This window comes from Rosa rugosa, chromosome 4 (genome assembly GCF_958449725.1).
Source record: "Rosa rugosa chromosome 4, drRosRugo1.1, whole genome shotgun sequence".
Lineage (NCBI taxonomy): Eukaryota > Viridiplantae > Streptophyta > Magnoliopsida > Rosales > Rosaceae > Rosa > Rosa rugosa.
The window spans coordinates 54,783,941-54,798,786 of NC_084823.1; the positions used below are offsets into that span (position 1 = coordinate 54,783,941).

Here is a 14,846-nt window from a genome sequence, read left to right on the forward strand (position 1 = left end):
AAAATAGAAAGTGAAAATCAAAGAGCTAGAACTCTGAAACGGCAAATTGTTCTTCTTCTCAGTCGACGTTGGTTTTGAGGTCCATGATGCTTGCGAGCTTGGGGCATAGAGCTCAACACAATTTACATTGCCATTTGTAATGTAATGATGACAATTTACCGGGATCTTTACATGATTATCATTGCAATATGATTCAAATCATTCAATTACTTATATATATATATATATATATATATATATATATATTTTCTTGTCAGAGAAGCAAAACATAATGATCTTCACTTCTTCTCTAAAAGTTCATCTATTAAAGTCAAATCTTTCATTTCCATCAATAACCAAATGCAAAGCAGCGAATAGCAATTGAAACACCAAGAAACAGAACTTGAGGCCTCCCACGATCCAACACAAATTGATAAACCCACGTATTCTAAAAAATTAAAGATAAAACAAAACTTATAATATAAGAAATATAAAAACAAGAGTTTAGCCAACATCAAACCCAGAGGGAACATAATTTAAGACAAATTTTGACTCTTTGAGTGATATGTGGCTTTGCAGCTATCTCTCTTTCTGCCAAATTCAGCACTCTAGATCTCGAGTATCCTACAGAAAGCTGGATTTCTTTTGTTATTGAATTTAATTTGAATTACACATTACTCTACTCATAGATATATATATATATATATATATATATATATATATATATATATATATCTATATCTCTCCGAGTTGCTGCTCATCTGATCAGGGTCTCAGTTACCAAAGAAAAATATATTATTGGCTGCAGAGTTAAGCACGAAACAGTCTTTACCGAAAGTTGAGACATTTTGGAAAGAAAATACAATAGTACAATACATAATTTACTCTTAGCCAAGAAATAAAATACAAATTTTACAGCTGCATATATGGATAGCTAATAGACATGAACACAGTTGCACAGGAAAAGCAATAATAACACAATAAAAGCTAGCTTACCCTAGCTAGCAAGCTAGCAGATGGAAGTAGTAGAGCATATATATACATATATATGGAATGTGCAATTATTGCACGTACAGAACTCATGCACTTGCAAACTGGGATAGTAGGAGTGGTTACCAATAGGTGGGTTTAGCTAGCTAGCTAGGGTTTCTTCTGCAGATGGGAGCGATGGTGATGGAACTAGGTTGATGAAGATCCAAGATAGTTTCTGAACAAGACAATTCGATAGTGTGTACCTGCATCTTCATTTACCTCCGGCCAGAAATGAATCAGGTCACCAACTTTGGCTCCTCGGTATTTGACGAAATCTCCCCATTCTCTGGACTGGAAAACTAGTTTGGTATGTGGACCTCTTCTTCTTCGAGATAAACGGAACTGATAAACGTGGCCCAAATCGTCCAACACCCTGATAGGAATGTCGCGTTCTGGTTCTGCAGGAGGCATCACTGAAGCAATAGCTTTCGGCACTGCGAGTCTCTCACTCACATCAGATTGCGTCAGCTTTTTCACAGGGTAGCCGCTCTGGTACTCGTACTCCATTGATCCAAAGATCGACAAGGGCAGGGAAGAGAGGGAGAGAGAGAGAGAGAGAGTATTTTCAGTTTAAGAAGGTGAGATCAATTGGTAAGAGGGTGCTGTGGTTTATATAGACAACTTGAGGAGAAGGCATATGGGTCGGAGGCCAAGGAAGCTACATATCTAAGAAGACATTTGCACTGCAGGAGCGTTTTCGATTGTCTCCTTGGACACAGTATTCGGTGAAGACCATGGAAGACCTTGAGCAACTTGTCTCCTACTCTCACAGTTCCTTCAATCTGTTTGTTTGTTAATTTGTTTGCTTTTTTTTTTTCTGTCTGGTTTTCCGTAAGTTTTGTTTTGTCGTCTTTATCTAAGACAATTGCTTCTTTTATCTCTACATAAGAAATTGATATGGATAGGTAAAAAACTAAACAAATATGAGAAAAAATTTATATTTTTTCTCAGAGAGGAACTCAACAGAAGTTATATGTAAGCATTTTGTGTAGGTAACTGTATAGGCATTTGACCAACTTTTCAAAGTGAAAAAACAGAATAACACTACTTCCACAACTCAGACTTTCTCATTTTGGTTCAGTTTACTCGTATAAAGAAAAATTTTATTTGTATTGAAATAAGCAGTGATTCATTCGACCGAACCTTCGGCCACCATTCACATATAACAAACAGAGGCTCACCCAACTACGTTGCAAGTAGCTCAGATTTTCTCATATATCGCAGATTCGCAGTATAACCAGAGTTCGATTGCTTTTTGCTTTCTCCAATGCCAAAATAAATTATTAAATCTCCGAAATCACGAGGCTTTAAGTATCCCACTTGAGCTAGGTAGGGATTGCTCATTGATAAGTTACTACTGTCTCTTCCTTGATAAATGGAATGGAATATTATTGATCGATCAACTAATTAGTTTATTTCACATTGAATATACAACCTTATATAAAGATTCTTGTATCACCTTACAATTGTTTTTTGTTTTCACAATATCCAATGCCCAGATATTGTTGTTTTCTCCCTTTGGAGGGTTTGCACCTGGGTGGCTGATAGTGGGTTTGCATTCTATTTAGGGTTTTGTTAAACACTCATTATTGGGTATTGTTTGTAATACTCAATTTCACCGCTGTACCAATTAATAAAACTACTTGTCCAGCAAAAAAAAGAAAAAATTCTACTTGTCCAGCATATACATGTGTGTGCGTCGTCACCGCTGTGTGTGCTCAGCTTTACTCCATGCAAAACCCTACACATAAAAGTCAATCCCCGCTGTTAGAAAATACAACGCTGAACTAAGAGATGACAGAGAAGAACAGAAAGCAAATACAAACAAAGGGAACTGCGAAAAATGCTGATTTGATATATAGGTTCACACAACGACAAAGCAACGCTCTTCTCCAAAAACAAAAAAGACAAAACAAAACAAAGCAACGCATACATAAGCCAGCTGTGGAGAGTAACGCTCCGGACTTTTAGGGCTGACCTCATACAGAATCCCTACAGTATATATGTGGATAAAAAATAAAATAAAAACTTTCGCGGTTGGATCAAATCTTTATTAAACGTTTTCTCTGGTCCGGTCCGGATCCTCAGTTTGGTGAATCTAAGTATATGGGACCTTCGACAACTGACCTTGGTTTGGTTGCATTAGGTTGTACGATAGGCGATCGAAGGATCATTGAAATTCTCGAGGCCACTAAAATTGGTTCTTGGGTTGTAGTTCCCAATAAAACTTACATATGCCCACATAGGATCTGATCGGATGCACATGTTTTTCAGCAATTTAAATTAAACAAATTGCCGCAATGCCGGTGCAGGTGTCCTGGCGCTGGGATACCACTGCATGGGTGTGTGAGTTACTAACAGCTAACTACCTGATCAAAAAAAAAAAATTAAACAAATTATATGATTAGTGTGACTCGGAACTTTTGGTTAACATGTTGCTTACTGGAGTGGAGTGGATGAGCTTCACCTTCTCAAGTCCGTGATTAGCTATTGTCCCTGAAGTCTGGTTTTGCTAATTGCATTGGTCTTGTTTGCAGAGAGATAAATACAGCTGTAGATGCCTTATCAAGATATCTATGAGATTGGGGTCATCTACATGAAATGGAGCAACCTCCTCCACAAGTCACCGAGTCATTTTAGATGATTTGTGTCTCACATATACTCATAACTAACTGGTGATTACATATTTCTGTACGTGCATTTGATTTCATGAACTGTTCAATTCCTCGTGATAAACACATTCTCATGCAGTTCCTTGCAGAGTTGCAGGCACTTTGACATCTCACAAAGTTACCCAATATGATACATCTCACAAGTTTACCTTCAGAATCTGCAAAACTCAACGCTCACGCACGTTGCCAACACAACCAATAAATAAAAAATTAAGAATTAATTCAGCAATTTCAAATATACTAGTACTCAGAAATCTCTAAGAACAACAGAAAGTAGAAAGCAAAAATCGAAGAGCTAGAACTCCGAAACAACAAATTGTTCTTCGTCTCACTGTTGGTTTTGAGGTCCATGATGTTTGTGAGCTTGGGACATAGAGCTTAACACAAATTACATTGCCATTTGTAATGTAATGATGACTATTTACCGGGATCTTTACATGAATATCATTGCAATATATGACTCAATATTTTTACATATACAATTTTTTATTTTTACTATTGATGACTCTTGTCAGAAAAGCAAAAAAAATAATAATGGACTTCTTCACTAAAAGTTCATCCATTAAAGTGAAATCTTGTACGTCCATCAATAACCAAATGCAAAGCAGCTAATAGCAATCGAAACAGCAAGAAACAGAACTTGAGGCCTCCCACTATCCAACATAAAATGATGGACCACGTATTCTAAAAAGGAGAAATTCATTATAGATCTAATTCCTATAAAATTTAATGGAAAAAATTCACCTATTATTTTTTTTTCAATCTACACCTTTTTTTTTTTTTTGTTGATCAAATTCAATCTACACCTTATTATTGCCAATTAGGATAAAATATTGCCTTTTTTTTTTTCTAAATCACACATATTGCCATTATTTAAAGCTAATAAACATTAGTCAACTAACAAAATTAAAGTTCTCTTTAAATACCTTAATTGTAGATTTTTTATTGGTCCCATTATTATACTAGCTTTCCTTCTACTCATCATTATTGCTAGAATTATAGAGCCTATATTTTTTTTTTTGAATTCGCAGCCTTTATAGATTTAAATGAATATGAAATTTAATTTTTGGCAATTTAAATTTTCTATTTTAAAAGTATATTTTGTGGTTTTCATCAATTTACTTGCAACCCGACTTAAAGGTAGAGGTTTAAGTTTTTAATCTATCTAATAGGTTTTTATGTTAATTAATGTGAAAGCCAGAATTTTTAAGTTGGTCGAATTTTATTTTTGAGTTATAAAGTGGAAAGTAGATGTCGCCATGAATTTGCAGCATTTTTCGGTGAATTTTTCAGGTTCTCAAGCTATTTTTAACGAATTTTTGAAATTTAATTAAAAGAAATAGAAACGTTGTCGCTCTAATTGGTGAGCTGACAAGTGGCGTAAGAGAGAGAGATCAGCTGATGATGACGTCAGCCACTATGGCTAGTCATCTTACACATGTCATGTGGTGAAGGAGGTTTTGTCTTTGAGTGACAAGTGGCACAAGGTTTGATGTGCGTTGACACGTGGCACCAAATGGACCACTCCTTGGTCGACACGTGTCAATTTTTGGCTATAAATACATAGGACCAACTACTTTCTTCCCATTTCTTCCATACCCATTTTTTCCCATGAGTCAAACTCTCGTTCTCCCCTGAAATTTTCTCTCTCTAGTTCTCTCTTTAAAACTACGACGGATCATAACTTTTGATCCGCAACTCTGATTTAGGATCCACGAAAAGGCTACGGATTTGTCTTGATTCCCTCTTTCTATCCATGGAGGTTATCCAACGTTGTTTTCTAGAAGGTTCGTTTTAGGAGGCTCGGTTTACTATTGGTGTTTTCTGTGAGGTGATCTGTATTGTCAAGGTGAGTGGGTTATGTAATATGTTTCAAATATTTTTATCTGCTACAAAAATGGTGGAAAAACATGATTTTAATTTGTCTATTTATGAAATATCTCTCTATTTTCAAGTGAAGCATGTCTATTTGCGGAATTTATATATTATTATGTGCTGGATCCATTGTTTGACTAGTCATGGGACATGAGAACTTATTGATTGATTATGTTGAGGTAAGGATGTGTCACACGATGGTATAGGGCTGGAGAAGGCCATTAGAGTTCTTGTAGAGTACACTAAATTGAAGGATAATCAATAAGAAGAGATGATGTGATGTGATGAATTGATGTGGATTGTTGTGTATACGATATACTACTTTCTAGCGTGTGTAAAATGACATGGCTTTACTGGCATATTACATGATCTACTCATTGAGCACGTGGTTTTGCTCACCCACTCGTCTCTAATACCTTTTGCAAAGAAGCACTTAGATTTTGACGAGCCGAAGTGGGTTGGACGAGCCTCGAATGAAGAGCCTAGATGGAAGAGTTTATTTATATTCTGCTTTGTAACACTCACCTCGGATTCGTCGTTAGGTGCTTAAAATCCACTGACACCGGGCCCGGGGCGTGACATTACAACTTAAAGATTAAATGCGTATGTTTAGCTAACCTCACTTTTTGGAATTTTCATATCAACCTCTTTCTTAGGTATTCTATCATTGCTAGTTGACCATATTTCTTAAGTTGAAAATCTCTAACTTATCGCTATATGTATATATTTATCGATTAGGTAACAATTGAGAATGAACAATGATCAAATTAAATATGACAATATACAAAAAGAAAAGTTTAAACCTAGAACAAAATACTTCATTACAATGATGAGAAAAGAAAATATTTGAAAAACTAAATCTTATGAATAACATACCTTATTAGTAGATACCATACTTTCAAGAGAAACTATGGTCACGAATGCATAGGTGATACATAAGTTCACAACAACAAATTTGAACTTCTTTCTTATGGTCTACAAGAACTGAACTAGTATTTGTATAGTTTGAAATCATGGTGCTATATATAAAAGTTTTCCTCAATGAAAATTTGAAATAAAAGCATGCATGAATTAAGCCATAAATTAGATATTTTCAATATGTTATCATTATACATTAACACTCTGTAAAGAAGGTTGCCCAAGGATAAATCAGACATATAAAAAAACAAAGAAAAAATATTAATTATACATCAAAACTCTACAAGGAAGATTGCATATACGCGAATTGGATGTAGATCGATAGAAATATATGAGATTTTCTCAGTAACTCTTTAAAAAATTAGGTTTATATCAAATTTTCTCATTCTAAAAATAAAAGATTATACAAGAAACATAAGTTTAGCCAACATCAAACCCAGGGGGAACAGAATTTAAGACAAACTTTGACTCTTTGAGCAATATGTGACTTTGCAGCTATCTCTCTTTCTGCCAACTTGATCAGCAGCCAGATATCGAGTTATGGAATTTAATTTGAATACATATTACTCTGCTGGATCTACTATATATCTATATCTCTCCGAGTTGCTTCTCATCTGATCAGGGTCTCCGTTACCAAAGAAAAAGATATTACTGGCCGCAGAATTAAGCACGAAATTACAGTCTTTAGCGTACCTAAGTTGAGACATTTTTTGAAAAAACTACAGACGTAGTACACTAGTACAGTACAAATTTTACCCTTAGCCAAGAAACAAAATACAAATTTTACAGCTGCATGCATATATGGACATGAACACAGTTGCACAGACAAAGCAACAATAACATACAAAAGCTAGCTTCCGTAGCTAGCAGATGGAAGGAGTAGAGCATGTATATACATATGGAAATTCAGTGCAGTTATTACACGTACGGCACTCATGCACGTGCAAACTGGGATAGTAGCAGTGGTTGTCAATAGGTAGATTTAGCTAGCTAGCTATAGCCAGCTAGGGTTTCTTCTGCAGATGGGATCGATGGTTATGGAACTAGGTTGATGAAGATCCCAGATAGTTTCTGAACCAGACAATTCGATAGTGTGTACAGATCTTCATTTACCTCAGGCCAGAAATGAATCAGGTCGCCAGCTTTGGCTCCTCGATCGGTATTTGATGAAGTCTCCCCATTCTCTGGACTGGAAAACTGGTGTATGTGGACCTGTTCTTCTTCGAGACAAACGGAACTGATAAACGTGGCCCAGATCGGCCAACACTCTGCTTGGAATGTCGCGTTCTGGTTGGAGGCATCACTGTAGTAATAGCTTTCGGCACCGCGAGTCTCACACTCACATCAGATTGCGTCAGCTTTTTTCACCGGGTAGCCGCTCTGGTACTGGTATTGCATTGACCCAAGTACAAGGAGGAGAAAGAGAGTACGTGTTACAGTTTAAGCAGGTGAGTTGGGAAGAGGGTGGTGTGGTTTATATATACCTCTTGAGGAGGAGGCATAAGGGAGGCCAAGGAAGCTACATATCTAAGAAGTCATTTGCATTGGAGGAAGAGGAACGTTTTTGTTTGTCTCCTTGGACACAGTACTCGATGAAGACCATGGAAGACCTTCAGCAATTTGTCTCCTAATCTCACAATTTCTTCAATCTGTTTTTTTTTCTTTGTCTGGGTTTCCGTAAGTTTTGTTTTGTCATCTTTTATCTAATAGTTTGCTTCTTTTATCTCTACATAAGAAATTGATATGGATAGGTAAAAGGGCTAGGTAAAAACTAAACAAATATGAGAAAAAAGTTATATTTTTCCTCTGAGAGAGGAACTCAACAAAAGTTATATGTAAGCATTTTGTGTAGGTAAATGTTTAGGCATTTGACCAATAATAAAAACCAAAGTAAAAAAAACCAGAATAACACTATTTGCAGAACTCAAACTTTCTTATTTTGGCTCAGTTTACTAGTATAAAGATAATTTTATTTGTTTTGAAATAAGCAGTACGTGATTCAAAATGTTACTGAACCTTCGTCCACCATTCACAAGGAACAATTCACCCAGTGATGTTGTGACTTGTAAGTAGCTCAAACTTTCTCATATATATATAAAAAGAAAAATATATATATAATGTATATTTTACATACATACATACATACATACATACAGAGACAGTATCGTCCAAAGATTCAAAAAAAATTATAATAAGTTAATTGTTTTGCCAGTTCCAATTAATCCCTCAGCACGTACGGGTTTGTGTTGTTATTAGTTTGTCTTAATCTTCTTCGTCCTCGATAAATATGGAATGGAACATTATTTATTAGTTATCTTACGTTATATATACAGCTAGCTTTATATAAATATATATTCTTGTATCAACCTAGCGACAATTGAAACACATTCAGCCGGTTCATACACGTACTACTTCTCTCCAGCAGTCCAGCAAATACATGTGGGCGACAGTGCTGTGAGCTCTTTGTTCCAAAGCCCTAGACACTAATCTCGACCTTTGTTCCAGCGCGCATATCTCACATACAATGTACATGATACAGATTTTATAGTCCATTTACAATGTATTTCTCATGTAAATTAACGTATAAATTAACAACTAGTGGTGGTTAATTATTAACATATTGCTGGACTTGCATTTGGATTCATGACCTGTTCGATCAATTCCTCGTGGTAAACACTTTCTCATGCAACTTAAGTATCTCACGAAGTTACTCCACAGGACATATCTCACAAAATTTACATTCAGAATCTATGTGAAACTGAACTCTTTTACAACTCCACGATTGTAACCAAAAGCAATGAAATTAGGGTTCATTACGAATTCATCATTTTCATACTAGTACTCGGTAAATCTTCAGCCTTAATTATATAAATATTACTGGGAAACACGTGCATCCAATAAAATATTTAGTATTACTGGGAAGTGACCCCATGAGATAAATTGTTCTTCTTCTCGGTCGTTGGTTTCGAGGTCCATGATGCATGCATGTGAGCTTGTACACGATCGCCTGCGTTTTGCGACCTCCAACAAGGGCCAAGACAGATGGGAGGGATCGGAAAGAGACTTGTTGTGGTGGAAAGCGTTACGGCGACGGGGTTCGTGTACTCTCTGACGTCACCGTATGGAGCAGCGATCGGAAGACCCGCAGCACCTCCGGTTTTGTTGGAGGCGACGCCGCCATTTCTCTTCTTTCTTTCGGAATGAGTATTGATAAGGAGACTTCAAACAACATGTCGTCCACCCAAAAACATTCTATTTTAGTTTTATTCATTTGGGTTGAGATTGAATATTTCAATTCAACAAATTAGAATGTTTGTGGTGTTAGTGTGTTACATTGGTTTAATGGTTTTTATGTTACAGGCTATTACGTACATAGTCCTCTGCAGTTTTTTTCCGGAATTTCACTGAAGCTATTAACACATTAACTCCTGATAAACAATAACCAATCTAATAGTTCCCGACTGTAAAATATTATAGAATTTTAGTTCATGTTACATGCTTGAAAACGTCTCGGAGGTCCCTAAAGGGAATGTAAAGAATATGTGGATGAATATGCTATACGGTTTTATTTTTTTTATTTTTTGTTCTTGTGCATTAATTGTTTATTCAAGACAATTTACAATTGCCATGTGCTCATATTCTGCAAGCAAGTACTAAGCTAACATATAGAAGCTTTGCGGGGTTCAGAAGAGAGAATTCATCCACAAGCTGGAGCCTCAAAGTGAGGCAGCACAACGAATTTGATGGACAAAGGGGTGATCGATAGAGGAGAATTTGTGGGAACAAGAACAGGTTCTAATTCCGGGATGTTTCCGTCCTTGGTAATTTCCAATGGAACTCCATTGAGGACCATGATTTTGCTTCTAAGGTTCCCGCCTTTTGGAGTCAGATGGTATTCTTTTCTATGTAACGGTCCATCTGATGCTTTGAGACCAACCCATGAAAGTGTTCTCTTTAGACCATGACTGAAATTATTTCCTTTGTCAGTGTTTCTTGATCGAGCAGCTGTATCGAACTCCAGAACATTTTTAACATCGACAGTGAAATCAGTCTGATTGCTTAAATTGATAAGGAGTAGCGTTATACCGGCCTGCAACAATATCATGAAGATAGTCAAAAAATACTATGGTAACAAGATGCTGGGAACAACTGTGTTCTTGTTTTTCTACAACTCCATCCAAAATCTACAGATAATACAGACTTACGCTTCCTTTTGAACAATGAGCATAAACGCGCAAGTGTGGTGCCCCGTAACGGTCAACAGCGAGAACACTTTGTCCCATAAGTCGATGCCACAGAAGTGCACTGTTCATTAGAAAACATATGATTCAGGATTTGACAAGTATGTCAAGTAAAAGGAAATTCTTTATATAGTCACACCAACACTCGTGCTTTACCTGTAGTAATCAGGGTTGGGAACAAATGAGGTTCTGTTGAGAAGACCGTAGTGCCCACCAACTAGGGACTGCCTGCAATATACTGCAGTATTGTACTTGGCTGACATTCCAAGCTGATCCAAGTACCTGTAATTCATATATAAATATGGTCTGTTATTTACAGAAAAATATATCAAACAAAGGTGGATTGCTCTATTTTCTGAAACCAAAAGCTTGGAAGATACACGATGTTGCATGTAATGTGGCAATAATAATTACCAAAAGCTGTTCACATATGTGTCAGATACATTATGACCACCGCTGTTATAGGCTCCTCCAGACTCTCCAACCCATATAGAAGCCCAAGGTCCATGCTGTCTCACTGTTGCTGCAAGATTATCGAATGTACCAGATATATGGTCCAAGTAAAACGGATCCAATATCTTTTGCATCAACTTGGGATCAACACCTGACAACAAGAGGTCAATTGTCAAATGGGGAGAAATTGGACCAATAAGTAGGCTGCATATGAACGTGCATGCATATAGAGCGTTTTTCATGGTATCAAGGTATAGCCAATTAGGTTCAAAAGTATTAATCGTGCATTCATAGGATAAAATGTGTGGTATTCACAACTGACCTGGCAACAGAGACAGATACAGTCATACAGGACAGCCTCAAGTTAAGGTCGGTAATATACTAATATGTATTTCTTTATTTATTACCCAAATAACCCAATGACCGAACAAGTGGAGTTAAATGAATATATTGAACTGTTATATATTCCCCACAGTATAAATTTGACTGGATTGGATCATCTGGACCTCTTTACCAGTACATAAAGAGGATTTCCCTTTTATTATCTTCTTTGGAGACTACTAGGTAAAACAGAGGAAGGGTTCCTGAAGCCAATAGTTCAATATGACCTGGAGGCAAAATAATTAGTATGGGCCATTATATAATTGGGATGCATCCTTCTAATTAATCAATAAGGTGGTTGGAATACAACTTAGTTTACAGAGGAAAGTAATCCATCACAAGGGACTCTGTGGGTGAGTATGCAAACACTCTTGAAACTTACAGACTGTGCAGTTATTAGATTTTTGACATGCAAAACTTACCTGGACCCAGATTGTAAAGATGCTGAGTGACAACATTGACTACGCCTGAACCAGAAACCTGAAGAAGCGTGGCAAACCACTTTTGATCATAGAATCCTCCAGGTCCTACAATTGCAGGCTTTATGTGGGAGTCATTGTACAACTGGTTGACAATTTGTTTAAGCTTCATCATGTCTTTTCCATACTGTTCAGCTCCAACTCTAGCTCCAACACCATTACCACAGAGCTCATTACCTACACCAAGATAGACAAGAATATATATAAGCAAAAACAAAACAAGTGGCAAGAAAGATGTTCATATCTTTTCATAATCATACCCAACTCCCATGAATTTATGTGGTAGCCCTTCGAAACTGTATAATTAATAAAATCATAGGCATTGCTAGAGTCCCAATCTCCAACCCAAACATCCGCGCCTTTGTGGTGCCTCCCTGACAGTGCATTCAAGCTAAATGTGACAAGGGGCCTGAAAATGTAAGATACAGATCGTAAGTCACAGTACAAGTAAGCCTAGACCACATAATTCAGAGCAGCAAAGGATATGTAAGGGCAACAGTCCAACTTTCTTTTCTCCATGTTTTCGCTTCTCTAAAGACAGTTCATAAGTAATATATTTTACCTCGTCTTGCTGAACAAATGGTTAAGCTCATCCCATCTACTCATAGGTAAACATCCTGTAGAAAATCCAAACAACCCACCCTTCTGCTTTCTGAAAGGATGGCAAGGATATTTCAATTCTCCTACACCATACAATACTTGATCTTGCAAGGAACCCCCAATTCTGATCCTCAACTGATTGAAAGCTATATCAAAATACCGTGTAGAAGAGTAAATTTAGTTTGTAGATACTAGCCAATGACACTTGACTCTACTTTAAATAGCCAGTACAGTCTAAGTGATGCAATCTTATTAATACAAATTTACGGATAGACAAACCTTGAATTGACTTGGCAAGCAGAGGATGAGACAAGTTCTGGTAAAAAGAAAACCAGATTCAGTATTAGTTTAAACTCATTTTCTGACTATTTGACATGAAGAAGATCCAAATACAGGTATTTCTGATTGCTTACCAAATTTAACACAGATGCAGATCCCCAAGGACAGTGGTTGTAGTCGCACTTTTCATGATTCCACCAATCAAGAGTGGCACACACAAAATTGTTATCAACCTGTGCAGTAGCTACTGTCCCATCAACTACAACGCTAGCATGTCCAACATCTTTGGCCAAAAATGCCGGCAGAGAAATCAGAAAGAGAATCAAAGAGACACAGAGTTCCATTTGTAAATCAATTTCACACTCACCCACTCAGCTAATGGATTAACTGCAAGAAGAGAAAGATAAACTGAGAAGCTGATAATTATGCTAATTTAGATGCCCCAAGAATAGCTGGTGACAAATTGATAATTCAGTACAAATGGGAAAGAAAATAAAGAGTCTGGACTGGTCATTTTCCCCAAAAGGCATGCATTAATCTTCATCGTTTTCAGGTTTTTCAGCTTTTGAAGAGCTTAAACATAATTGCACTGAAAGTCAGTGTAGTCAGTCAAACTGCAAAAAAGAAAAATGCATTGTGTTTCGGACATAAATGGAAAATTAATTTGTAACAGAAGCTTGAACAAACAGATTTAGGATTCTAAGGAAGACCAAGTGATAGTTATTTCACTGAAATTCCAAGGAGATCCAAATATCTTGACTCTTGAGTAAGAATTGAGAACATTAATTCAGTTAGCAGAGTGGAGTCACTGGGAAATCAATTCCCTCGACTTTTTCAGCGGAAGCAATGAGAATCCTCGTTGGAAGAGTTCCACGGACAGAATTAGAAATTATCAATGAGAACTTTAGTCACCAAATTCTGTAACCCAGAGGAATAGTTTTCACAATCCTACACTTACCAAACATTCATTGCATTTTTTTCTGAAGAGAAACAGATTTAAACATAACAATTTCATATCTCAAATTCAATACACAACATCAAAAGAAACATGCTTTACACTCACTACCGGAGCTTATCATATATAAAACAACACCTATATGTCTGCCGCTACAAAATCCAAGACCAGTATGGACAACCCCAGTTCAGTTCGGAGCTACCTCAAATAAACCCAACAAACAACAAATTCTAAACAGCTTTCCTAAAAGAGCAAGTATAATCCAGATTCCAACAATCAGTAGGTAAAGAACAAAATCAGAAGCAACCCAGAAACTGCTGAATAAAAACAACCCAAACCCACATCAAAACTCATCTCAAAGCTTGAAACTTTACCATCAACGCCATCAGTGAAGCTCAAACACAAAAGCATGCACCTTCCTTGAAGCAAATCACATCGATAATGTGAAGCTTTTTGTTGATAAACAAGCAAATTTGACATTGGTGGACCACTCAAGGCTACGTTTGGTGAAATGGGTCCATCAAAGTTTGGAAATTTAAGCTTATGGTTTAGTTTAAGCATAAGGACTGTTAAAGGTTCCATTAGCACAGTGAGGGGTAGAAGTCGGCGGAAAAGGACAAGGTTTCTGAGGTTAGATGTGAGGAACAGTCAAGTATCAGATTAAGGAAATGATTAAGAAATAATATTATTAGGATATTATCTTAGTTTGAAAGTGAGAGCTTTTGGTTGGATTTGTTTGCAAATCTTTTATCTAATTTAAGGAGTGGGTTTTGAGTTTTATGATTAAAGAGCTCTGTCTTTAGTCTTTACCTATAAGTTATGCCAACACCCAACTCTTCTCCTAGAATAAAGCGTCTTTGGTATTGGTTTTTAAGGTGCGTATGCTTCATTGTTTGACTATGGTTTGGTTGAAGATTTTTTTACTTATTCTTTACTTTTGTCATCAAGATGAGAAATCTTGTAGAAGGCTAGCCAACTAATT

The 14,846-nt window shown here is 36.6% G+C and overlaps 1 protein-coding gene across 2 annotated transcripts; it reads right to left on the reverse strand.

Moving 5' to 3' along the window:
• Nucleotides 1-9,910: 9,910 nt before the first annotated feature.
• Nucleotides 9,911-14,393, reverse strand: LOC133743736 (heparanase-like protein 1). Of its 2 annotated transcripts, none has more exons than XM_062171766.1 (10): nucleotides 14,239-14,393; nucleotides 13,044-13,296; nucleotides 12,910-12,946; nucleotides 12,593-12,776; nucleotides 12,291-12,439; nucleotides 11,974-12,207; nucleotides 11,132-11,321; nucleotides 10,874-10,999; nucleotides 10,682-10,781; nucleotides 9,911-10,566 (listed from the first exon to the last, which is right to left on the reverse strand). In XM_062171766.1, the coding sequence occupies exons 2-10, from the start codon at nucleotides 13,251-13,253 to the stop codon at nucleotides 10,174-10,176; spliced, it is 1,623 nt and encodes a 540-aa protein (XP_062027750.1). In that variant the 5' UTR covers nucleotides 13,254-13,296; nucleotides 14,239-14,393; the 3' UTR covers nucleotides 9,911-10,173. The 2 variants fall into 2 exon arrangements, with proteins under 2 accessions (XP_062027750.1, XP_062027751.1); XM_062171767.1 differs by lacking the exon at nucleotides 14,239-14,393 and adding an exon at nucleotides 14,003-14,160.
• Between the last annotated feature and the right edge of the window lie 453 nt (nucleotides 14,394-14,846).

What these genes read in the sequence shown, in the direction of transcription:
- LOC133743736 (XM_062171766.1), bottom strand. Translation starts at nt 13,253, where the DNA reads ATGGAACTCTGTGTCTCTTTGATTCTCTTTCTGATTTCTCTGCCGGCA. An exon ending in CATAAATTCATGGGAGTTGG is followed by an intron (nt 12,208 to 12,290) that starts GTATGATTATGA and finishes ATCTTGGTGTAG; the next exon opens with GTAATGAGCTCTGTGGTAAT. An exon ending in CCCAACCCTGATTACTACAG is followed by an intron (nt 10,782 to 10,873) that starts GTAAAGCACGAG and finishes TCTAATGAACAG; the next exon opens with TGCACTTCTGTGGCATCGAC.